This window comes from Coregonus clupeaformis, chromosome 25, assembly GCF_020615455.1.
Source record: "Coregonus clupeaformis isolate EN_2021a chromosome 25, ASM2061545v1, whole genome shotgun sequence".
NCBI lineage: Eukaryota > Metazoa > Chordata > Actinopteri > Salmoniformes > Salmonidae > Coregonus > Coregonus clupeaformis.
In genome coordinates this window covers 13,268,315-13,295,203 of record NC_059216.1, presented here as the reverse complement: position 1 = coordinate 13,295,203, position 26,889 = coordinate 13,268,315, and the positions used below count along the sequence as shown (strand labels likewise).

The 26,889-nt window shown below is 46.4% G+C and overlaps 1 protein-coding gene across 2 annotated transcripts in view; it reads right to left on the bottom strand.

Annotated features, from left to right (window-relative positions):
* Nucleotides 1–17,687: 17,687 nt before the first annotated feature.
* map3k9 (mitogen-activated protein kinase kinase kinase 9) overlaps nt 17,688–26,889 on the bottom strand; it is a 41,298-nt gene continuing 32,096 nt past the window's right edge. For both annotated transcript variants that reach the window (XM_045207437.1, XM_045207438.1), the window contains 5 exons: nt 22,304–22,432; nt 21,844–21,970; nt 20,563–20,675; nt 19,463–20,362; nt 17,688–19,322 (listed from right to left, as the gene is read on the bottom strand). In XM_045207437.1, the coding sequence (XP_045063372.1) occupies nt 18,736–19,322; nt 19,463–20,362; nt 20,563–20,675; nt 21,844–21,970; nt 22,304–22,432 (1,856 nt within the window). In that variant the 3' untranslated portion in view covers nt 17,688–18,735. The remainder of the gene's footprint in view (nt 19,323–19,462; nt 20,363–20,562; nt 20,676–21,843; nt 21,971–22,303; nt 22,433–26,889) is intronic.

Here is a 26,889-nt window from a genome sequence, read left to right as displayed (position 1 = left end):
AAGGAACAGTCCAGCAGGCATCAGCTGTATAGCTAAGTGATCATAAAGTCCAGTGAACAGCAATAGGTGAGTCCGGGAGCAGTTCAGTGGCTGCTATGGCACAGGTGAGCAGGAGGCACGGCTGTTGATTGCGTGTGCTAGCGGGCCGGAGCTAGCAAATGTATCTTCGTGGTCGTCGCAACGGGAAGCCTGTTGAAACCACATCAGACGATTACGTCGGCAGACCAGTCGTGATGGATCGGCGGGGCTCCGTGTCAACACTAGGAGGTCCCGTCCGGTTGACAGAGAGGTAGATAGCCGGGAGATGGGCCTGGCTCGAGGCTAGCTCAAGGCTAACTGGGGCTTGCTTCTGGACAGTGGTGATTAGCAAACAACAACAACAGCCATTCGGTTGCAGCTAGCTAGTTGCGATGATCCGGTGTTAAGGTCCAGTGATTCAGTGATTCCGGCAGAAAATCCGATATGCTATGGCTCGATAGCGCGATGTGCAGACCGGCCGATAATTGTCCAGGCTAGAGCTGGCTGGTAGGTAGTGCAGGCCATGGACAATGGTGAAAACCGCTAACGGTGGCTAATAGCAAGTAGCTAGTTAGCTGGCTAGTTTCAGCCGGATGTTTTAGATAAGAAGGTATAAAGAAATAATAGAATCCGTTCCGTTCCACATTGGGTGAGGCGGGTTGCAGGAAAGTATATTTAGTTAAAGGATGGAAAGTGAGATTGAGAAATATATACGAAAAAGACAAAAAAAACAAAAAAAACACAACCTCACTACTACGCCATCTTGGAATGTGAAGACGCATTTCTGAAAAATGTGGGCACAATCAAAATTGATGGATTATTATGAGCCGTCCTCCCATCAACGGCCTCCTGTGATGCATGTTAGCGCCAAGTATAAACTGGGCTAGAGAATCACTGTTTTGATGTAAGTGACAGGTATAAACTGGGCTAGGGAATCACTGTTTTCCAACCTCCCACTGTTAGAAACCGAGCCAAAACAACACTTGTTTGTGTTTTATCTATATACAGTGGGGAAAAAAAGTATTTAGTCAGCCACCAATTGTGCAAGTTCTCCCACTTAAAAAGATGAGAGAGGCCTGTAATTTTCATCATAGGTACACGTCAACTATGACAGACAAATTGAGGAAAAAAAATCCAGAAAATTACATTGTAGGATTTTTAATGAATTTATTTGCAAATTATGGTGGAAAATAAGTATTTGGTCACCTACAAACAAGCAAGATTTCTGGCTCTCACAGACCTGTAACTTCTTCTTTAAGAGGCTCCTCTGTCCTCCACTCATTACCTGTATTAATGGCACCTGTTTGAACTTGTTATCAGTATAAAAGACACCTGTCCACAACCTCAAACAGTCACACTCCAAACTCCACTATGGCCAAGACCAAAGAGCTGTCAAAGGACACCAGAAACAAAATTGTAGACCTGCACCAGGCTGGGAAGACTGAATCTGCAATAGGTAAGCAGCTTGGTTTGAATAAATCAACTGTGGGAGCAATTATTAGGAAATGGAAGACATACAAGACCACTGATAATCTCCCTCGATCTGGGGCTCCACGCAAGATCTCACCCCGTGGGGTCAAAATGATCACAAGAACGGTGAGCAAAAATCCCAGAACCACACAGGGGGACCTAGTGAATGACCTGCAGCGAGCTGGGACCAAAGTAACAAAGCCTACCATCAGTAACACACTACGCCGCCAGGGACTCAAATCCTGCAGTGCCAGACGTGTCCCCCTGCTTAAGCCAGTACATGTCCAGGCCCATCTGAAGTTTGCTAGAGTGCATTTGGATGATCCAGAAGAGGATTGGGAGAATGTCATATGGTCAGATGAAACCAAAATAGAACGTTTTGGTAAAAACTCAACTCGTCGTGTTTGGAGGACAAAGAATGCTGAGTTGCATCCAAAGAACACCATACCTACTGTGAAGCATGGGGGTGGAAACATCATGCTTTGGGGCTGTTTTTCTGCAAAGGGACCAGGACGACTGATCCGTGTAAAGGAAAGAATGAATGGGGCCGTGTATCGTGAGATTTTGAGTGAAAACCTCCTTCCATCAGCAAGGGCATTGAAGATGAAACGTGGCTGGGTCTTTCAGCATGACAATGATCCCAAACACACCGCCCGGGCAACGAAGGAGTGGCTTCGTAAGAAGCATTTCAACGTCCTGGAGTGGCCTAGCCAGTCTCCAGATCTCAACCCCATAGAAAATCTTTGGAGGGAGTTGAAAGTCCGTGTTGCCCAGCGACAGCCCCAAAACATCACTGCTCTAGAGGAGATATGCATGGAGGAATGGGCCAAAATACCAGCAACAGTGTGTGAAAACCTTGTGAAGACTTACAGAAAACGTTTGACCTGTGTCATTGCCAACAAAGGGTATATAACAAAGTATTGAGAAACTTTTGTTATTGACCAAATACTTATTTTCCACCATAATTTGCAAATACATTCATTAAAAATCCTACAATGTGATTTTCTGGATTTTTTTTTCTCATTTTGTCTGTCATAGTTGACGTGTACCTATGATGAAAATTACAGGCCTCTCTCATCTTTTTAAGTGGGAGAACTTGCACAATTGGTGGCTGACTAAATACTTTTTTTCCCCACTGTAGGTTATTTCGATTTTTAAATCTTTGGCAAGTCATGTTGATAATATATGGGTATTACCGTTACCTATAATATACATTTAAAGACTATATTTAGAGATTGAATATCACAAAATATAAAAAGGCTAGCTTACTTTATAAAATAAAATGCTTTAAGTACAGTGAGGGAAAAAAGTATTTGATCCCCTGCTGATTTTGTACGTTTGCCCACTGACAAAGACATGATCAGTCTATAATTTTAATGGTAGGTTTATTTGAACAGTGAGAGACAGAATAACAACAAAAAAATCCAGAAAAACACATCTCAAAAATGTTATAAATTGATTTGCATTTTAAATGAGGGAAATAAGTATTTGACCCCTCTGCAAAACATGACTAAGTACTTGGTGGCAAAACCCTTGTTGGCAATCACAGAGGTCAGACGATTCTTGTAGTTGGCCACCAGGTTTGCACACATGTCAGGAGGGATTTTGTTCCACTCCTCTTTGCAGATCTTCTAAAAGTCATTAAGGTTTCGAGGCTGACGTTTGGCAACTTGAACCTTCAGCTCCCTCCACAGATTTTCTATGGGATTAAGGTTTGGAGACTGCTTCTTCTTGAGCCACTCCTTTGTTGCTTTGGCCGTGTGTTTCGGGTCATTGTCATGCTGGAATACCCATCCACGACCCATTTTCAATGCCCTTGCTGAGGGAAGGAGTTTCTCACCCAAGTTTGACGGTACATGGCCCCGTCCATCGTCCCTTTGATGCGGTGAAGTTTTCCTGTCCCCTTAGCAGAAAAACACCCCCAAAGCATAATGTTTCCACCTCCATGTTTGACGGTGGGGATGATGTTCTTGGGGTCATAGGTAGCATTCCTCCTCCTCCAAACACGGCGAGTTGAGTTGATGCCAAAGAGCTCCATTTTGGTCTCATCTGACCACAACACTTTCACCCAGTTCTCCTCTGAATCATTCAGTTGTTCATCGGCAAACTTCAGACGGCCCTGTATATGTGCTTTCTTGAGCAGGGGGACCTTGCGGGCGCTGCAGGATTTCAGTCCTTCACGGTGTAGTGTGTTACCAATTGTTTTCTTGGTGACTATGGTCCCAGCTGCCTTGAGATCATTGACAAGGTCCTCCCATGTAGTTCTGGGCTGATTCCTCACCGTTCTTATGATCATTGCAACTCCACAAGGTGAGATCTTGCATGGAGCCCCAGGCCGAGGGAGATTGACAGTTATTTTGTGTTTCTTCCATTTGCAAATAATCACACCAACTGTTGTCATCTTCTCACCAAGTTGCTTGGCGATGATCTTTGGTCTTGGCCATGGTGGAGAGTTTGGAATCTGATTGATTGATTGCTTCTGTGGACAGGTGTCTTTTATACAGGTAACAAGATGAGATTAGGAGCACTCCCTTTAAGAGTGTGCTCCTAATCTCAGCTCGTTACCTGTATAAAAGACACCTGGGAGCCAGAAATCTTTCTGATTGAGAGGGGGTCAAATACTTATACTACTTATTACCAGGGCCCATAGATACAGGGCCCATAGATACAGGGCCCATAGATACAGGGCCCATAGATACAGGGCCCATAGATACAGGGCCCATAGATACAGGGCCCATAGATACAAGGCCCATAGATACAGGGGCCATAAATACAGGGCCCATAGATGCAGGGCCCATAGATACAGGGCCCATAGATACAGGGCCCATAGATACAGGGCCCATAGATACAGGGCCCATAGATACAGGGCCCATAGATACAGGGCCCATAGATACAGGGCCCATAGATACAAGGCCCATAGATACAGGGCCCATAGATACAGGGCCCATAGATACAGTGCCCATAGATACAGGGCCCATAGATACAGGGCCCATAGATACAGGGCCCATAGATACAAGGCCCATAGATACAAGGCCCATAGATACAGGGCCCATAGATACAGGGCCCATAGATACAGGGCCCATAGATACAGTGCCCATAGATACAGGGCCCATAGATACAGGGCCCATAGATGCAGGGCCCATAGATACAGGGCCCATAGATACAGGGCCCATAGATACAGGGCCCATAGGGAATAGGGTGCCATTTGGGACGCATCAAGTGACACACTGCAACAAGGCTAGGAAGGAAGTCACTAGATGTAACAGAACCAGCCTATCTGAAGTCACTAGATGTAACAGAACCAGCCTATCTGAAGTCACTAGATGCAACAGAACCAGTCTATCTGAAGTCACTAGATGGAACAGAACCAGTTTATCTGAAGTCAATAGATGGAACAGAACCAGACTATCAGAAGCACAAATAATTACATCAAAAACACTCCATGTAGATTTTCAAGGGGAAAGGAAGCATACATGTACAGTGTCTTGAATAAGAAATACCTTTGATTATTTACTATGATTTGTACTCAAGTCTAGGGTTCTCCAAACATTTGATAGTCACTCTAAGGTTCTCCAGACAGTTGATAGTCACTCTAGGGTTCTCCAGACAGTGGATAGTCAGTCTAGGGTTCTCCAGACAGTGAATAGTCAGTCTAGGGTGCTCCAGACAGTGGATAGTCAGTCTAGGGTGCTCCAGACAGTGCATAGTCAGTCTAGGGTGCTCCAGTCGATAGTCAGTCTAGGGTGCTCCAGGGAATAGTCAGTCTAGGGTGCTCCAGACAGCCGATAGTCAGTCTAGAGTGCTCCAGTTGATAGTCAGTCTAGGGTTCTCCAGACAGTTGATAGTCAGTCTAGGGTGCTCCAGTTGATAGTCAGTCTAGGGTTCTCCAGACAGTTGATAGTCAGTCTAGGGTGCTCCAGACAGTCGATAGTCAGTCTAGGGTCCTCCAGACAGTTGACAGTCAGTCTAGGGTGCTCCAGTGAATAGTCAGTCTAGGGTGCTCCAGACAGTCGATAGTCAGTCTAGGGTGCTCCAGACAGTCGATAGTCAGTCTAGGGTGCTCCAGACAATCGATAGTCAGTCTAGGGTGCTCCAGACAGTTGATAGTCAGTCTAGGGTGCTCCAGACAGTCGATAGTCAGTCTAGGGTGCTCCAAACAGTGAATAATCCGTCTAGGGTGCTCCAGACAGTTGATTGTCTGTCTAGGGTGCTCCAGACCGCCGATAGTCAGTCTACGGTGATCCAGTTGATAGTCAGTCTAGGGTGCTCCAGACAGTTGATAGTCAGTCTAGGGTGCTCCAGTCGATAGTCAGTCTAGGATGCTCCAGACAGTTGATAGTCAGTCTAGGGTGCTCCAGTTGATAGTCAGTCTAGGGTTCTCCAGACAGTTGATAGTCAGTCTAGGGTGCTCCAGACAGTCGATAGTCAGTCTAGAGTGCTCCAGTTGATAGTCAGTCTAGGGTTCTCCAGACAGTTGATAGTCAGTCTAGGGTGCTCCAGACAGTCGATAGTCAGTCTAGGGTCCTCCAGACAGTTGACAGTCAGTCTAGGGTGCTCCAGTGAATAGTCAGTCTAGGGTGCTCCAGACAGTCGATAGTCAGTCTAGGGTGCTCCAGACAGTTGATAGTCAGTCTAGGGTGCTCCAGTTGATAGTTAGTCTAGGGTGCTCCAGACAGTCGATAGTCAGTCTAGGGTGCTCCAGACAGTCGATAGTCAGTCTAGGGTGCTCCAGACAGTTGATAGTAAGTCTAGGGTCCTCCAGACAGTTGACAGTCAGTCTAGGGTGCTCCAGTGAATAGTCAGTTTAGGGTTCTCCAGATAGTCGATAGTCAGTCTAGGGTGCTCCAGACAGTAAATAGTCTGTCTAGGGTTCTCCAGACAGTTGATAGTCAGTCTAGGGTGCTCCAGGGAATAGTCAGTCTAGGGTGCTCCGGACAGTGCATAGTCAGTCTAGGGTGCTCCAGTTGATAGTCAGTCTAGGGTGCTCCAGACAGTGGATAGTCAGTCTAGGGTGCTCCAGACAGCCGATAGTCAGTCTAGGGTGCTCCAGTTGATAGTTAGTCTAGGGTGCTCCAGACAGTGAATAGTCAGTCTAGGGTGCTCCAGACAGTGGATAGTAAATCTAGGGTGCTCAAGACAGTCGGTAGTCAGTCTAGGGTGCTCCAGACAGTGGATAGTCAGTCTAGGGTGCTCCAGTTGATAATCAGTCTAGGGTGCTCCACACAGTCGATAGTCAGTCTAGGGTGCTCCAGACAGTCGATAGTCAGTCTAGGGTGCTACAAACAGTTGATAGTCAGTCTAGGGTGCTCCAGACAGTCGATAGTCAGTCTAGGGTGCTCCAGACAGTTGATAGTCAGTCTAGGGTGCTCCAGGGAATAGTCAGTCTAGGGTGCTCCGGACAGTGCATAGTCAGTCTAGGGTGCTCCAGTTGATAGTCAGTCTAGGGTGCTCCAGACAGTCGATAGTCAGTCTAGGGTGCTCCAGACAGTCGATAGTCAGTCTAGGGTGCTCCAGACAGTGGATAGTCAGTCTAGGGTGCTCCAGACAGCCGATAGTCAGTCTAGGGTGCTCCAGACAGTCGATAGTCAGTCTAGGGTGCTCCAGACAGTCGATAGTCAGTCTAGGGTGCTCCAGACAGTCGATAGTCAGTCTAGGGTCCTCCAGACAGTTGATAGTCAGTCTAGGGTCCTCCAGACAGTTGACAGTCAGTCTAGGGTGCTCCAGTGAATAGTCCGTTTAGGGTTCTCCAGATAGTTGATAGTCAGTCTAAGGTGCTCCAGACATTAAATAGTCAGTCTAGGGTTCTCCAGACAGTCGATAGTCCGTCTAGGGTGCTCCAAAAAGTGTATAGTCAGTCTAGGATTCTCCAGACAGATGATAGTCAGTCTAGGGTTCTCCAGATAGTTGATATTCAATCTAGGGTGCTCCAGACAGTCGGTAGTCAGTCTAGGGTGCTCCAGTGTATAGTCAGTTTAGGGTGCTCCAGACAGTGGATAGTCAGTCTAGGGTGCTCCAGACAGTGCATAGTCAGTCTAGGGTGCTCCAGTTGATAGTCAGTCTAGGGTGCTCCAGACAGTCGATAGTCAGTCTAGGGTCCTCCATACAGTTGACAGTCAGTCTAGGGTGCTCCAGACAGTCGATAGTCAGTCTAGGGTGCTCCAGACAGTCGATAGTCAGTCTAGGGTGCTCCAGACAGCCGATAGTCAGTCTAGGGTGCTCCAGTTGATAGTTAGTCTAGGGTGCTCCAGACAGTCGATAGTCAGTCTAGGGTGCTCCAGACAGTGGATAGTCAGTCTAGGGTTCTCCAGACAGTCGATAGTCAGTCTAGGGTGCTCCAGAAAGTCGATAGTCAGTCTAGGGTGCTCCAGACAGTTGATAGTCAGTCTAGGGTGCTCCAGACAGTTGATAGTCAGTCTAGGGTGCTCCAGGGAATAGTCAGTCTAGGGTGCTCCGGACAGTGCATAGTCAGTCTAGGGTGCTCCAGACAGTCGATAGTCAGTCTAGGGTGCTCCAGACAGTGGATAGTCAGTCTAGGGTGCTCCAGTTGATAGTCAGTCTAGGGTGCTCCAGACAGTCGATAGTCAGTCTAGGGTGCTCCAGACAGCCGATAGTCAGTCTAGGGTGCTCCAGTTGATAGTTAGTCTAGGGTGCTCCAGACAGTCGATAGTCAGTCTAGGGTGCTCCAGACAGTCGATAGTCAGTCTAGGGTCCTCCAGACAGTTGACAGTCAGTCTAGGGTGCTCCAGACAGTCGATAGTCAGTCTAGGGTGCTCCAGTGTATAGTCAGTTTAGGGTGCTCCAGACAGTAGATAGTCTACGGTGCTCCAGTTGATAGTCTTGGGTAATCCAGACAGCCGATAGTCAGTCTAGGGTGCTCCAGACATTTGATAGGCAGTCTAGGGTGCTCCAGTTGATAGTAAGTCTAGGGTCCTCCAGACAGTTGACAGTCAGTCTAGGGTGCTCCAGTGAATAGTCCGTTTAGGGTTCTCCAGATAGTTGATAGTCAGTCTAGGGTGCTCCAGACAGTAAATAGTCTCTCTAGGGTTCTCCAGACAGTTGATAGTCAGTCTAGGGTGCTCCAGGGAATAGTCCGTCTAGGGTGCTCCAGACAGTGCATAGTCAGTCTAGGGTGCTCCAGTTGATAGTCAGTCTAGGGTGCTCCAGACAGTCGATAGTCAGTCTAGGGTGCTCCAGACAGCAGATAGTCAGTCTAGGGTGCTCCAGTTGATAGTTAGTCTAGGGTGCTCCAGACAGTCGATAGTCAGTCTAGGGTGCTCCAGACAGTGGATAGTCAGTCTAGGGTGCTCCAGACAGTTGATAGTCAGTCTAGGGTGCTCCAGACAGTTGATAGTCAGTCTAGGGTGCTCCAGACAGTGGATAGTCAGTCTAGGGCGCTCCAAACAGTCGGTAGTCAGTCTAGGGTGCTCCAGTTGATAGTCAGTTTAGGGTGCTCCAGACAGTCGACAGTCAGACGCGGCGTGCTCCAGACAGTCGACAGTCAGTCTAGGGTGCTCCAGCAGTTGACACAGTCAGTCTAGGGTGCTCCAGACAGTCAACAGTCAGTCTAGGGTGCTCCAAACAGTCGACAGTCAGTCTAGGGTGCTCCAGCCAGTCGACAGACAGTCTAGGGTGCTCCAGACAGTCGATAGTCAGTCTAGGGTGCTCCAGACAGTCAATAGTCAGTCTCAACTTCGTCATCTTTTGTTTAGTCCAGGGCTCTCCAACCCTGTTCCTGGAGAGATACCCTCCTGTAGGTTTACATCTATCTAGTCCAGGGCTCTCCAACCCTGTTCCTGGAGAGATACCCTCCTGTAGGTTTACATCTATCTAGTCCAGGGCTCTCCAACCCTGTTCCTGGAGAGATACCCTCCTGTAGGTTTACATCTATCTAGTCCAGGGCTCTCCAACCCTGTTCCTGGAGAGATACCCTCCTGTAGGTTTACATCTATCTAGTCCAGGGCTCTCCAACCCTGTTCCTGGAGAGCTACCATCCTGTAGGTTTACATCTATCTAGTCCAGGGTTCTCCAACACTGTTCCTATGTATTAATCCAGGAACAGTAGACCTTTAGAGTAAAGCACCCAGGTTGGTTTAATTCTTATTATTATATAGAACAGAACAGTCAGTTGTTATGTACATTCTCCACACTGCATTCACATTGGATTCATTCTAATAACGCATGAAACTCAGTTGATAGGATGCATGTAACTCAGTTGATAGAATGCATGTAACTCAGTTGATAGAATGCATGTAACTCAGTTGATAGGATACTGCAGGATCTAGACCAGGGGGGTCAAACTCATTCCATGGAGGGCCTAGTGTCTGCTGTTTTTTTGTTTGTTTTTTTCCTTTCAATTAAGACCTAGACAACCAGGTGAGGGGGAGTTCCTTACTAATCAGTGACCCTTCATTCATCAATCAAGTACAGCGGAGGAGTGAAAACCTAACAGACACTCGGCCCTCCGTGGAATGAGTTGGACACGTGGTCTAGAGGCTGGTTGAGAACATACAGATTCAATACTGAAAGAGTCATGTTGGCAGTCGATCATCTTTTAAAGAAGAGGTGTGTCAATAGAAAGCAATGCTTAACAGGAAGTTTCACAGTCAGCCTCAATTCAACTCTGGGAGCTTGTAATTAACGTGGTATTGCAGTGTATCCTCCACCCCTTATAACCCGGCTGCACCTGTCACACCTGCTATATAGCTTCACAATAAAGACCCTTAAAGACACAATAGAAACTTGCAAACATTTTTAAACTAACACTCAGAGACATTAAAAAGCAAGGCGAAAACAAAATAAATACAAAAATAAATAAATAATCAAATAAATACATTATAAATAAAGACAAATATAAATTAATTAATAAAAAAATAACTATGACATGCCACCAGGGCCTGTTTCAGTTGGTTTTGTCAGGCAAGACAGAATTTACATTTACATTTTAGTCATTTAGCAGACACTCTTATCCAGAGCGACTTACAGGAGCAATTAGGGTTTAGTGCCTTGCTCAAGGGCACAGACAGATTTTTCACCTAGTCGGCTCGGGGATTAGAACCAGCGACCTTTCGGTTACTGGCACAACAACGCTCTTAACCACTAAGCTACCTGCCGTCCGAATGCAGTGAAGTCCGTCGCAAAAACACACACCGGACACATTGAATCCAATCTCCAAATCATTCCAACAATAGCTTATGAGACATGTTAGTTATCTACAGAGTAATAATACAGCTGTTTCTCTTTAGACAATAGACATAGCCCTAGTGGTGCCAGATCAGAGGGTATAATACTAAGCAGGCTCAATGAGTTAGCCAGGTAACATTTACGTCGTTTAGCAGACGCTGTTATCCAGAGAGACTTACAAGAGCAATTAGGGTTTAGTGCTTTGCTCAAGGGCACATTGACCATGTTTTGACCTTGTGCTGCTCTGGGATTCGAACCGGCGACCTTTCCGTTACTGGGCCCAATGCTTTTAAAAGCTAGGCTCCCTGCTGCTCCTAACTTTGATAAACAACCATAAAAAACTTTTGATTTTCTAGATCATTAAAAAAGGTCCAATGCAGACGTTTTTGTCTCAATATCAAATCATTTCTAGGTAACAATTAAGTGTCTTACTGTGGTTGTTTTCAATTAAACCGGTCAAAGAGCAATATCTTAAGCAAGAATTTTGCTTGGACTGTCTGGGAGTGGTCTGAGTAAGGGGTGCCTAATTGGTCAAGACTAATGGGGAGGGATGAGTAACCTGAAAACTAGCTGTTATTGGCAGAGGTTTGAAACTCACTTTGTTATTGGTCTATTAACTTATCCCGCCTAGTGATGTCGCCAGGCAGGCCAAAACTCCATCCCACCAAAACAGGCTGAAATTTCAGGTGGTCTTTTCAAACAGCTCTTACACTAAAAGGCCATTATCATCATTTTCACAATTTCACAGTATTGTTCCAACCTCATTGTGTGGAAATAAATATAAAACAAAGGAAAATCACATTTTTGACTGCACTGGGCTTTTTAAGAAAGCTAAACTTAAATATGTGTTTTTGGTTGTTGAGTCAATTAGACCAATACCCATTTTAAGCTCATCTTCCTAAGAAATAGAAAGTTATTTTAGAATATTTAGGCAAGTTAGCGGATGGATCCTGCTTTGTAGTACACCCCTCTGTTTGTGCTCGTAATGAGTGCCAAGGAGATGGTATGACAGCCCAAACAGACTGACACTCAGGCTATACAATAGACAGGTTTGACACACTGCAGCACATATTCTAGTGATAATTCTCACGGATCATACATACCGGGCCTCAGACAAAGTACATACAATGTATTTTATATAAGCATAATCAGAGAAATATACAGTTGAAGTCAGAAGTTTACATACACTTAGGTTGGAGTCATTAAAACTCGTTTTTTCAACCACTCCACAAATTTCTTGTTAACAAACTATAGTTTTGGCCAGTCGGTTAGGACATCTACTTTGTGCATGACACAAGTAATTTTTCCAACAATTGTTTACAGACAGATTATTTCACTTATAATTCACTGTATCACAATTCCAGTGGGTCAGAAGTTTACATGCACTAAGTTGACTGTGCCTTTAAACAGCTTGGAAAATTCCAGAAAATGATGTCATGGCTTTAGAAGCTTCTGATAGGCTAATTGACATCATTTGAGTCAATTGGAGGTGTACCTGTGGATGTATTTCAAGGCCTACCTTCAAACTCAGTGCCTCTTTGCTTGACATCATGGGAAAATCAAAAGAAATCAGCAAAGACCTCAGAAAAAAAATTTGTAGACCTCCACAAGTCTGGTTCATCCTTGGGAGCAATTTCCAAACGCCTGAAGGTACCACGTTCATCTGTACAAACAATAGTACGCAAGTATAAACACCATGGGACCACGCAGCCGTCATACCGCTCAGGAAGGAGACGCGTTCTGTCTCCTAGAGATGAACGTACTTTGGTGCGAAACGTGCAAATCAATCCCAGAACAACAGCAAAGGACCTTGTGAAGATGCTGGAGGAAACAGATACAAAAGTATCTACAGTGAGGGAAAAAAGTATTTGATCCCCTGCTGATTTTGTACGTTTGCCCACTGACAAAGAAATGATCAGTCTATAATTTTAATGGTAGGTTTATTTGAACAGTGAGAGACAGAATAACAACAAAAAAATCCAGAACAACGCATGTCAAAAATGTTATAAATTGATTTGCATTTTAATGAGGGAAATAAGTATTTGACCCCTCTGCAAAACATGACTTAGTACTTGGTGGCAAAACCCTTGTTGGCAATCACAGAGGTCAGATGTTTCTTGTTGTTGGCCACCAGGTTTGCACACATCTCAGGAGGGATTTTGTCCCACTCCTCTTTGCAGATCTTCTCCAAGTCATTAAGGTTTCGAGGCTGCTGTTTGTCAACTCGAACCTTCAGCTCCCTCCACAGATTTTCTATGGGATTAAGGTCTGGAGACTAGCTAGGCCACTCCAGGACCTTAATGTGCTTCTTCTTGAGCCACTCCTTTGTTGCCTTGGCCGTGTGTTTTGGCTCATTGTCATGCTGGAATACCCATCCACGACCCATTTTCAATGCCCTGGCTGAGGGAAGGAGGTTCTCACCCAAGATTTGACGGTACATGGCCCCGTCCATCGTCCCTTTGATGCGGTGAAGTTGTCCTGTCCCCTTAGCAGAAAAACACCCCCAAAGCATAATGTTTCCACCTCCATGTTTGACGGTGGGGATGGTGTTCTCGGGGTCATAGGCAGCATTCCTCCTCCTCCAAACACGGCGAGTTGAGTTGATGCCAAAGACCTCAATTTTGGTCTCATCTGACCACAACACTTTCACCCAGTTCTCCTCTGAATCATTCAGATGTTCATTGGCAAACTTCAGACGGGCCTGTATATGGGCTTTCTTGAGCAGGGGGACCTTGCGGGCGTTGCAGGATTTCAGTCCTTCACGGTGTAGTGTGTTACCAATTGTTTTCTTGGTGACTATGGTCCCAGCTGCCTTGAGATCATTGACAAGATCCTCCCGTGTTGTTCTGGGCTGATTCCTCACCGTTCTCATGATCATTGCAACTCCACGAGGTGAGATCTTGCATGGAGCCCCAGGCCGAGGGAGATTGACAGTTATTTTGTGTTTCTTCCATTTGCGAATAATCGCACCAACTGTTGTCACCTTCTCACCAAGCTGCTTGGCGATGGTCTTGTAGCCCATTCCAGCCTTGTGTAGGTCTACAATCTTGTCCCTGACATCCTTGGAGAGCGCTTTGGTCTTGGCCATGGTGGAGAGTTTGGAATCTGATTGATTGATTGCTTCTGTGGACAGGTGTCTTTTATACAGGTAACAAGCTGAGATTAGGAGCACTCCCTTTAAGAGTGTGCTCCTAATCTCAGCTCGTTAGCTGTATAAAAGACACCTGGGAGCCAGAAATCTTTCTGATTGAGAGGGGGTCAAATACTTATTTCCCTCATTAAAATGCAAATCAATTTATAACATTTTTGACATGCGTTTTTCTGGATTTTTTTGATGTTATTCTGTCTCTCACTGTTCAAATAAACCTACCATTAAAATTATAGACTGATCATTTCTTTGTCAGTGGGCAAACGTACAAAATCAGCAGGGGATCAAATACTTTTTTCCCTCACTGTATATCCACAGTAAAACGAGTCCTATATCGACATAACCTGAAAGGCTGCTCAGCAAGGAAGAAGCCACTGCTCCAAAACCGCCATAAAGCCGGAGAACACCATCCCAACCGTGAAGCACGGGGGTGGCAGCATCATGCTGTGGGGGTGCTTTGCTGCAGGAGGGACTGGTGCACTTCACAAAATAGATGGCATCATGAGGAAGGAAAATTATGTGGATATATTGAAGCAACATCTCAAGACATCAGTCAGGAAGTTAAAGCTTGGTCGCAAATGGGTCTTCCAAATGGACAATGACCCCAAGCATACTTCCAAAGTTGTGGCAAAATGGCTTAAGGACAACAAAGTCAAGGTATTGGAGTGGCCATCACAAAGCCCTGACCTCAATCCTATAGAAAATATGTGGGCAGAACTGAAAAAGCGTGTGCGAGCAAGGAGGCCTACAAACCTGACTCAGTTACACCAGCTCTGTCAGGAGGAATGGGCCATAATTCACCCAATTTATTGTGGGAAGCTTGTGGAAGGCTACCTGAAACGTTTGACCCAAGTTAAACAATTTAAAGGCAATGCTACCAAATACTAATTGAGTGTATGTAAACGTCTGACCCACTGGGAATGTGATGAAAGAAATTAAAGCTGAAATAAAATCATTCTCTCTACTATTATTTTGACATTTCACATTCTTAAAATAAAGTGGTGATCCCAACTGCCCTAAAACAGGGATTAAATGTCAGGAATTGTGAAAAACTGAGTTTAAATGTATTTGGCTAAGGTGTATGTAAACTTCCGACTTCAACTGTATGTAGAGATCAGGGTTGGGGTCAATTCCATTTAAATTACAGTCAATTCAGAAAGTAAACCAAGTTCCCAATTCCAAATCCTCATTGAAAAGCATTGAAGAGAATTGGAATTGGAATTTCAATGTACTTCCTGAATTGACTGGAATTGAAATGGAATTGACCCAAATCCCGATAGAGATATATTTACATCATCTATATGGTTATAGCATGTCACTGAATCCCTGTGGTGATGGGCGGTGCAAAGTGACGTGTTCATTTACAAACATCCCTTTTATCGGGATATTTTCTGGAAGTGTTCAGTGGTGAAGATTTGAGATGTAGTGTGCGTCCCAAATGGGCCTCTATGGGCCCTGTTCAATAGTAGTACACTATCTAGTACACTATCTAGTACACTATAAAGGGAATAGGGTGCTATTTGGGACGCGAATACAGAGATCTAACAGAAGGAAGGAAGCGTGACTGTAACACAAGCAGCAGCCCATTATATAAAACGGCAGAAAACATTCAAGTGTGACGAGATACAAAATCAATCAAGTGACACAGAGCGAGTTGAGTTTTTTTTTTGCTTGCAGAAAATAACACTGAATAAAAATGGGAGAAATACTCAAACAAAACCAAGCTTTACATTCATGACGCTGCCCAAAAAGTGCACTTGTTTAAATGCACAATCTTGAACTCTTGAATACAAAAAAAAAAAAATGTAAAGCTTTGTGACGTTATCAGCGCCCCAGGCCTGTGCTGGATCCCAGCCAGCAGCACTCCAGCCATAGCATCAGCTCATCATAGGGATTTACAGTAAGTCTAAAGTGGAACTGCCAGCGTTTTAGCAACTTTAAATCTTATTACAGTCTGTTCATATACACCCCCAGGAAGAATAGTACACTTATTTTTTTAAACATTTTCTGACAAACAAGCACTTAGATATGGTCATTTTCACGTTTTCATAAAATCATAGAATGTTTTGGGAATGACGTAGAGTAAGGTATGTGAAAATTCAATAGTAATATAGAGTGGGAAAGTGGCCGTGCGTTTGGACAATTAATAGACACTGCAGTAAATAAAACCTAATAAAAACATCTATCTCGTCCAGGACCAGAGTCTATGCAGACTGGTGTGCCATAGTCAATCAGAGCTACAGTAGGACTTTATGCAAACAAGCCATTTGCCACACGGGCCTGCCATCATTCACTTTGAACTGGACTGTGTGTTTACAGGCAGTTGCAACAGCGCCACTTTAGATCATTAGAATGCATTCGCCAAAAGCCACAAAATACACCGGAATGGATTTCTGCAAATACCACGGGAGTCCTCTTACATTTGGGAACTTTACAGTCCTATTGATCAAACAACTATGAAAAGGTAAGCTCTCTCTCCCTCAGTTATGCACATTAACAACAAGATTAACAACTAATGCTAGTCAGAGCGAGATTAGCTAAAATCTAAGGAGGGAACATTAGATAACATTTTTCAGCTAGTTGGCCGTCAAAATTGCACTGATAAACGATGGGGAGTAGTAGCCTGCTAGTCCTTCTGTAGCATTGCCTGCCAATGATGCATGCTTGTCCCAACCCAGGTTTTGACAACTGAATGGGAACTTGCCTGCCCACCCATTTGATCTATGCCAAATACATTTGATTGACAACTAAGGATGTGTCTGTAAATTGCCTCCAGTGTGTGTGTGTTTGCGTGCGCTCTGCGTTCATAAATTCAGAGCGTTGTCAGATTGTCTGTTCATAAATTCAGAGCGTTGACAGATTGTCTGTTCATAAATTCAGAGCGTTGTCAGATTGTCTGTTCATAAATTCAGAGCGTTGTCAGATTGTCTGTTCATAAATTCAGAGCGTTGTCAGATTGTCTGTTCATAAATTCAGAGTGTACACTACCATTGCTTACTGGACGCTCTGGCCGAGGAGTAGGGTTGATCCGAGCGTTCCTCACAACCGCAGTCAAGCCAACTGTCTAAAGGTGGCTAGTTTGCTAGCTACTTCCAGACACAAATGAGAGAACACCTCACTCGCCCTAGCAGAGCTGGTTAGGATGTTTTCATGTTATCTAGAGCGTTAGTGACCAACTGTGCTGCTGGCTACAATTTAATTAAATTTTTTGCCAAAGTTGACTGACACCGGCCATATTCAGCGCCTTCGTAAAGAGATATGCTAACTGGATAACAGTCGTTCAAGTTCAGCATAGCTAGCTAGCAAAGCGATTCACATTTCTTGCTAACTAACCAAATGACACCCGCATCTCTCGAGCTGTAGCCACCGAAAAACGATGATGGGGGAGAAAGTAGGTCAGTCACTCCTCCAATGACATGACATCCTCCCAGCAGATCGCTAGCTAATGTTAGGCCCTGTGTTTTTTTAACTTGCTACATACATAGATACGCTAGCGGCTAGCCTATTAGCCACGTTATGACTGACTTGTGATCATTGCCCTTGCTAGTTTGACTGTATTGACATTAGCCTTCGTCCGTTTTTGTCAAAGATTGTGTCATTTGAAACTGAAACAGTGCATCCCGAATGGGTGGTGGCAGCAAAAAAAAATGTACGAGCTGTGATTTACAACCTGATAGCAATTTTTTTGGGACTACCAAGAAATGTATTGGTGAATTATAGTATTCATGCATTGAACTGCATCCATTTATTCTGCCACCAATACCTTATTGTACGTTTTTGAGTAAAACAGAACCGATTTTTAAAACCTCTTATAAAGTTGGTTCTGTAGCATAAACTGGGAAGTTTATATTTTATAATGATATTATGATTGTCTGTTTGTTTCATATCTGCAAAGTAGTTAACACGCTGTCAGTTCCACTTTAATAACAGACAGACAGATAGGACCAGAGACATATATTTAAAGAGTAGGTCCAACTTTTAGAATTTCAAATATTGTTCTAATTCTAGACATTCCGTGACATAGCATTTGTTTAAATATGCCCCGTTTAATGTTAATGGGGAGCTTAACATGGCTGCCATAGAATGTTGTGGTGTCATGTAGAATGCATCATAATGCAGAAACCTCAATGTCCCAGCTCTCTAAATATATTGCTCCGTATAGGTGAGAGAAGAACTCAGACCAAACAAAAAGAGAATTCTGTGGCATGAACAATCCAGAGCCTAAGAGCCTATTAGTGGGCCCAGTCACCCTCTCCTCCTCTGTAACAGTGTGGGCTGGGCCCAGTCACCCTCTCCTCCTCTGTAACAGTGTGGGCTGAGCCCAGTCACCCTCTCCTCCTCTGTAACAGTGTGGGCTGGGCCCAGTCACCCTATCTTCCTCTGTAACAGTGTGGGCTGGGCCCAGTCACCCTATCCTCCTCTGTAACAGTGTGGGCTGGGCCCAGTCACCCTATCCTCCTCTGTAACAGTGTGGGCTGGGCCCAGTCACCCTCTCCTCCTCTGTAACAGTGTGGGCTGGGTGTATTTCTAGGGTTCTAGGAGAGGATTCTGTTGGGATTTTAAGAGAGGATCCAAAGTTAGGACCAGAACCCATGCTGGTAGCAGTACGGGGACCGGGTTAGGACCAGAGCCCAGACTGGACCAGGTTAGGGCCAGAACCCAGACTGGACCAGGTTAGGACCAGAACCCAGGCCGGTAGCATTACAAGGACCGGGTTAGGACCACAACCGAGACCGGGTTAGGACCACAACCCAGATTGGATCAGTTTACAACCAAAACCCAGGCTGGTAGCGCTAGAGGGACTGAGTTAAGATCAGAATCCAGGTTGGACCAGGTGAGGACCAGAACCCAGACTGGACCGGGTTAGGACCAGAACCCAGACTGGACTGGGTTAGGACCAGAACCCAGACTGGACCGGGTTAGGACCAGAACCCAGGCCGGTAGCGGTACGGGGAGCATTTGGGGAACTGGGACTCGGGCTTGCAGAGTGGGAGGGTTGGGTCCAGACACTGTTCCTCGTCGTGTTGGTCCAGCAGACTGTCCCCCCTCCGCCGTGGGGAGGTTGAGCAGGGTGTAGGGGGCTCCATGGGGGTGGCTAGTACCTCCATGTGATGGGTTAGCATTGGGTGTCCCCTCCTTGGTGAGGGCGTCGGGGCCTCCAGACTGTGTCCCCTCCTTGGGGATGGTGTCGGGAGCTCCAAGGGGGTAGGTAGCGCGGTCATGTCCCTGCCAAACTCCACCGTGGGAGGGGTGTCTGTGCTGGTGGTGTGGGCTGGGGACTCTCCATTCCCCTGTCCCTGCCCCCCTCCTCTGCCCCGCCCAGGTGATTGGCCCGAGAAGACGTCGCAGCGCACCCGTGGCGAGGGGCGTGGTCTAACCAGGAAGTCCAGGGTTTTAGGTCGTTCAGGAGGGCAGCGGCGGCGGGGTGTGGGGGGAAACACCAGATTTGGATCTGGCAACCGGGGAACCTGGGATACGTGGTCACTTAGACCCCTGAGACCTCCAGCTGTTTGGGGAATAGAGAAAGAAAAACAGTTGTAGAACATCTAGGGATATTAAGAAAGATCAGGTCATATAGCTAGAGCAGAATCAACATTTCTCAGATCAACAAAAAAAATATGTCTGTAGGAGAACAGTAAAGGCTACCTGTGGTCTCCAGAGTTGCTCTGACGGGTAAAGGAAAAGGGTGGATATAGTTTGGAGGGCAGCGTGTCTTGATGGCTCCGTCGGAGGGGGTCCGATGTAGACAGCGTGAGGATGATGGAGCAGAGGGGAGATGAGTCGGGGTCAGGGACTGCCGAGGGTGACGCTTGAAGCTCTCCAGGTGTGTGTTGACCAAGGGGTTGAGTGGGGCATGCTGGGGCTGGGGCTCGGGGTGAACAAGGGTTTGGGGCTGGAGCTGAGGCTGAACAGGCTGAACAGGGGCCCGGGGAGAGGCAGGGCGGTAGACCAACAGTTCCTCACTATCAGATCGTAACAGAGACCGCATAGAATTACAGTCCGACACAGACGACAGCGACAGCAGTGTGAGAGAGGACGGAAACAGTCCGCCTCCAACCCGCTCCGTCACCGGCGCCACCGAGTGCTTCAGGGGGCTCTCCTTGTCCCCTCCACGCCTGAAGAGCTTGCGTGTGGGGGGACTGGTGCTCCGTCTCTGGGCCCCTGTCCCTGTACGGTGGAAGAAGCCCTCCCAGCGAGGTGGCTTGCTGCTCTCCCCAGCCCCCTCAGCCCGAGTCCCAGCCCCAGAACCAGTCCCAGGCTGGGCCAGGGTCGTCATATTGAAGCCCAGTCCCACTGCAGCCAGCAAAGCCCCACAGCCCAGTAGCACCAGCTCTGACCTCCCCCGCCCACCAGGACTCTTCCTACTGGGGGGTGTGTCCGGGGCCGGGGTGCTATGGTAACTAGGGCAGTACTCCCCGCCTCCTCCTGCGTTACCATCGGCAACAGGCCCCTCCCTGTGGAAGGGGATGCAGAGGTAGGATTGGCTGGGGGATGCGTCGGCCCGTCTCTCTGGCTCAGTGGTGTAGCAGCCGTCTTCATTCTCTACTGGGAGGAGAGGGTTTCACTACATTACATTATTGTGGCTATTGATTGGCATACACTTTGTTGATAAGGTCCTTACCCATCTCTGATAATGTTATTTCAGTCCTTACCCATCTCTGATAATGTTATTTCAGTCCTTACCCATCTCTGATAATGTTATTTCAGTCCTTACCCATCTCTGATAATGTTATTTCAGTCCTTACCCATCTCAGTGAGGCTGGGTACCCCTAGTACGGCAGGGCTGTGTCTGGGTGACCTGCGGAGATTTGGGGCGCTGCAGGACCTCTGTCTGTTCCCCTCCTGAGGGACCTTGATGCTGGTAAGGACAGGAGATAAAGAGCTATAGAGAATCACTAAATAGACACATAAATAGTGGCATGTTAACTATCCACTTTGGTTTTAGTAAGGTCTGTTGTAGCCTGGTCGTTGTCATGCAAGACAGCACAAACAGGTCTGGGATCAGGTTAGACTCCCTGGTCCTGACCCACCCACCCTCCCTTCCTCCCTTCCTCCCTCACCCCTGCCCCCCCCACCCTCCCTCTCCCTGACCCCTTCTCCCCGCCCCCCCACTCACCCTCCCTCACCCTGACCCCTGCCCCCATCCACGCACCCACCCACCCTCCCTCACCCTGCTCCCTGCCACCCCCACCCACCCTCCCCCTGAATTCTGCTCCCCCCCCACCCACCCACCCACCCACCCACCCTCCCTCACCCTGCCCACCCACCCACCCACCCTCCCTCCCTCCCTCCCTCCCTCCCTCCCTCCCCCTTACCCCCTGCTCCCCGCCCCCCACCCTCCTCGCCCTGCTCCCTGCTCCCTGCCCCCCACCCTCCCTCACCCTGCTCCCTGCCCCACCCACCCTCCCTCACCCTGACCCCCTGGTCCCCCCCACCCTCCCTCACCCTGACTCCTGCTCCCCCCTCCCTCACCCTGACCCCTGCCCCCCCACCCTCCCCTCACCCTGACCCCTGCCCCCCACCCTCCCTCACCCTGACCCCTGCTCCCTGCCCCCCCACCCTCCCTCACCCTGACACCTGCTCCCCGCCCCCCACCCACCCTCCCTCGCCTGCTCCCTGCTCCCTGCCCCCCACCCTCCCTCACCCTGCTCCCTGCCCCACCCACCCTCCCTCACCCTGACCCCTGGTCCCCCCCACCCTCCCTCACCCTGACCCCTGCTCCCCCTCCCTCACCCTGACCCCTGCTCCCTGACCCCCCACCCTCCCTCACCCTGACCCCTGCTCCCCCCCCACCCTCCCTCACCCTGCTCCTGCTCCCCCTCCCTCACCCTGACCCCCTGCTCCCTGCCCCCCACCTCCCTCACCCTGACCCCTGGTCTCCCCCCCACCCTCCCTCACCCTGACTCCTGCTCCCTGCCCCCCCTCCCTCACCCTGACCCCTGCTCCCTGCCCCCCACCCTCCCTCACCCTGACCCCTGCTCTCTGCCCCCCCCACCCTCACCCCCTCCTCTCCTCCCTCCTCTCACCTCTCATCATCACTGTGTTCTCTGTGTGAGCCCCTGATACGGACCTTCTTCCTGGAACCTCTCCTCTCTTCCTCTTCATCCAGCCGGCCCCAGCCTTTACCTTTACACCCCTCTCCTCCTGGAGTCACTGGAAAAACATGGAACAAGAAGTTCACATTTACAAAAACTAAAACATGGAACAAGAAGTTCACATTTACAAAAACAAAAACATGGAATGTGTTTTTGTCATGGGAACTCTGGTTAGTAAGATGTTTTCATTACACATGGCAAATAAACATGAACTAAAAATACATAACGTTTCCAAATAATACAGAACATGTGCTGAACTGTAACTATGGTCAATGGTCCAACCCAAACCTGGGAGGATATATCAGCTGATTGTAAGTCACACTGGATAAGACCGTCTGCTAAAATAAAATAAAAAAGGTCAAATGTAATGTAAATAGAATATAGTGCTTACGTTGGATGGCTCGGAGGCGTGGTAGTAACAGGGTCTGAGGACTGGTGGGAGGGCTGGAGAGGCTGCTCATTAAACTCTTGCGTCGATCATGAGAGGGAGAGGCCTGCACAGTGATCTTGTGTTGGAAATCTGGAGACGGGGCGCACAAACAAATCAAACAATGTCCATATACACTGTGATTTATAAATAAAACAATTCATGTAAATCACAACCTTCATACAGTCTACATACAGGCTTCATACAGCCTTCATACAGGCTACATACAGCCTTCATAAAAGGCTACATACAGCCTTCATAAAAGGCTACATACAGCCTTCATAAAAGGCTATATACAGCCTTCATACAAGCTACATACAGCCTTCATACAGGCTATATACAGCCTTCATAAAGGCTACATACAGCCTTCATAAAGACTATATACAGTCTTCATACAAGCTACATACAGCCTTCATACAGGCTACATACAGCCTTCATAAAAGGCTACATACAGCCTTCATAAAAGGCTATATACAGCCTTCATACAAGCTACATACAGCCTTCATACAGGCTATATACAGCCTTCATAAAGGCTACATACAGCCTTCATAAAGACTATATACAGCCTTCATACAAGCTACATACAGCCTTCATACTGGCTATATACAGCCTTCATAAAGGCTACATACAGCCTTCATAAAGACTATATACAGTCTTCATACAAGCTACATACAGCCTTCATACAGGCTATATACAGACTTCATGAAGGCTATATACAGATTTCATACAAGCTACATACAGCCTTCATAAAGGCTACATACAGCCTTCATACAGGCTACATACAGCCTTCATAAAGGCTACATACAGCCTTCATAAAGGCTACATACAGACTTCATAAAGGCTACATACAGCCTTCATACAGGCTACATCCCAAATGGCACTCAAACAAAATCAATTGTATTTGTCACATGCGCCGAATATAACGGGCGTAGACTTTACCGTGAAATGCTTACTTATGAGCCCTTCCCAACGTTGCAGAGTTTTTAAAAAATCGGAACAATTTAAATAGTAACACAAAAGGAATTAAATACACAAGAATTAAGCTATATATAGGGAGTACTAGTACCACTGTGCAGGGGTACGAGGTATTGGAGGCAGATATGTACATGAAGGCAGGGTAAAGTGACTAGGTATCAGGATAGATAATAATAAGGTATTTGAGGTAGATATGTACATGAAGGCAGGGTAAAGTGACTAGGTATCAGGATAGATAATAATAAGGTATTTGAGGTAGATATGTCCATGAAGGCAGGGTAAAGTGACTAGTCATCAGGATAGAGAATAATAAGGTATTTGAGGTAGATATGTACATGAAGGCAGGGTAAGTGACTGGCATCAGGATAGATAATAATAAGGTATTTGAGGTAGATATGTCATGAGGCAGGGGAAAGGGCTAGGCATCAGGATAGATAATAATAAGGTATTTGAGGTAGATATGTACATGAAGGCAGGGTAAAGTGACTAGGCATCAGGATAGATAATAATAAGGTATTTGAGGTAGATATGTACATGAAGACAGGGTAAAGTGACTAGGCATCAGGATAGAGAATAATAAGGTATTTGAGGTAGATATGTACATGAAGGCAGGGTAAAGTGACTAGGCATCAGGATAGATAATAATAAGGTATTTGAGGTAGATATGTACATGAAGGCAGGGTAAAGTGACTAGGCATCAGGATAGATAATAATAAGGTATTTGAGGTAGATATGTACATGAAGGCAGGGTAAAGTGACTAGGTATCAGGATAGATAATAATAAGGTATTTGAGGTAGATATGTACATGAAGGCAGGGTAAAGTGACTAGGCATCAGGATAGATAATAATAAGGTATTTGAGGTAGATATGTACATGAAGGCAGGGTAAAGTGACTTGGCATCAGGATAGATAATAATAAGGTATTTGAGGTAGATATGTACATGAAGGCAGGGTAAAGTGACTAGGCATCAGGATAGATAATAATAAGGTATTTGAGGTAGATATGTACATGAAGGCAGGGTAAAGTGACTAGTCATCAGGATAGATAATAATAAGGTATTTGAGGTAGATATGTACATGAAGGCAGGGTAAAGTGACTAGGCATCAGGATAGATAATAATAAGGTATTTGAGGTAGATATGTACATGAAGGCAGGGTAAAGTGACTAGTCATCAGGATAGATAATAATAAGGTATTTGAGGTAGATATGTACATGAAGGCAGGGTAAAGTGACTAGTCATCAGGATAGATAATAATAAGAGTAAAATAAAGAACAGAGTAGCAGCAGGAAATGATGTGTATACAGTGTATTCGGAAAGTATTCAGACCCCTTGACTTTTTCCACATTTTGTTAGGTTACAGCCGTATTCTAAAATGGCTTAAATTGTCTTCCCCCCTCATCAATCTACACACAATACCCCATAATGACAAAGCAAAAACAGGTTTTTAGAAATGTGTGCAAATTTATTACAAATAAAAAATGGAAATATCACATTTACATAAGTATTCAGACCCTTTACTCAGTACTTTGTTGAAGCACCTTTGGCAGCGATTACAGCCTCGAGTCTTCTTGGGTATGACGCTACAAGCTTGGCACACCTGTATTTGGGGAGTTTCTTCCATTCTTCTCTGCAGATCCTCTCAAGCTCTGTCAGGTTGGATGGGGAGCGTCGCTACACAGCTATTTTCAGGTCTCTCCAGAGATGTTCGATTGGGTTCAAGTCTGGGCTCTGGCTGGGCCCCTCAAGGACATTTAGAGACTTGTCCCGAAGCCACTCCTGTTTTGGCTGTGTGCTTAGGGTCATTGTCCTGTTGGAAGGTGAAACTTCGCCCCAGTCTGAGGTCCTGAGCACTCTGGAGCAGGTTTTCATCAAGGATCTCTCTGTACTTTGCTCCGTTCATCTTTCCCTCGATCCTGACTAGTCTCCCAGTCCCTGCCGCTGAAAAACATCCCCACAGCATGATGCTGCCACCACCATGCTTCCCCGTAGGGATGGTGCCAGGTTTCCTCCAGACGTGACTCTTGGCATTCAGGCCAAAGAGTTCAATCTTGGTTTCATCAGACCAGAGAATCTTGTTTCTCAAGGTCAGAGTCCTTTAGGTGCCTTTTGGCAAACTCCAAGCGGTCTGTCATGTGCCTTTTACTGAGGAGTGGCTTCCGTCTGGCCACTCTACCATAAAGACCTGATTGGTGGAGTGCTGCAGAGATGGTTTTCCTTCTAGAAGGTTCTCCCATCTCCACAGAGGAACTCTGGAGCTCTGTCAGAGTGAACATTGGGTTCTTGGTCACCTCCCTTACCAAGGCCCTTCTCCCACGATTGCTCAGTTTGGCTTGGTGGTTCCAAACTTATTCCATTTAAGAATGATGGAGGCCAGTGTGTTTTTAGGGACCTTCAATGCTGCAGCATTTTTTGGTACCTTTCCCCAGATCTGAGCTCTACGGACAATTCCTACGACCCCATGGCTTGGTTTTTGCTCTGACATGCACTGTCAACTGTGGGACCTTATATTATATAGACAGGTGTGTGCCTTTCCAAATCATGTCCAATCAATTGAATTGACCAATCAAGTTATAGAAACATCAAGGATGATCAATGGAAACAGGATGCACCTGTGCTCAATTTTGAGTCTCATAGCAAAGGGTCTGAATACTTACACTACTTTTTTGTCCATAAAAATATTTTTGTTATTTATTTATTTATTAAACCTTTATTTAACTAGGCAAGTCAGTTAAGAACAAATTCTTATTTACAATGACGGCCTACACCGGCCAAACCCGGACGACGCTGGGCCAATTGTGCGCCGCCCTATGGGACTCCCAATCACGGCCGGTTGTGATACAGCCTGGAATCGAACCAGGGGGTCTGTAGTGACGCCTCAAGCACTGAGATGCAGTGCCTTAGACCGCTGTGCCACTCAAATTGATCAGAAATACAGTGTAGACATTGTTAATGTTGTAAATGGCTATTGTAGCTGGAAACTGCTGATTTTTTATGGAATATCTACATAGGCGTACAGAGGCCCATTATCAGCAACCATCAGTCCTGTGTTCCAATGGCACGTTATGTATGCCAATCAAAGTTTATCATTTAAAAAGGCTAATTGATCATTAGAAAACCCTTTTGCAATTATGTTAGCACAGCTGAAAACTGTTGTGCTGATTAAAGAAGCAATAAAACTGGCCTTCTTGAGACTAGTTGAGTATCTGGAGCATCAGCAATTGTGGGTTCGATTACAGGCTCAAAATGGCCAGAAACAAATAACTTTCTTCTGAAACTCGTCAGTCTATTCTTTTTCGGAGAAATGAAGGCTATTCCATGCGAGAAATTGCCAAGAAACTGAAGATCTCGTACAACGCTGTGTACTACTCCCTTCACAGAACAGCGCAAACTGGCCCTAACCAGAATAAAAGAAGAGTGGGAGGCCCCGGTGCACAACTGAGCAAGAGGACAAATACGGCTAGGAACATGAAGCTCTCGACCTGCTCCACTACAGCCCTGCATGCTATCCCCTCACTCTATGCCCTATGTAGTGCTCTGGTCAAAACTAGTACACTATATGGGAAATAGGGTGC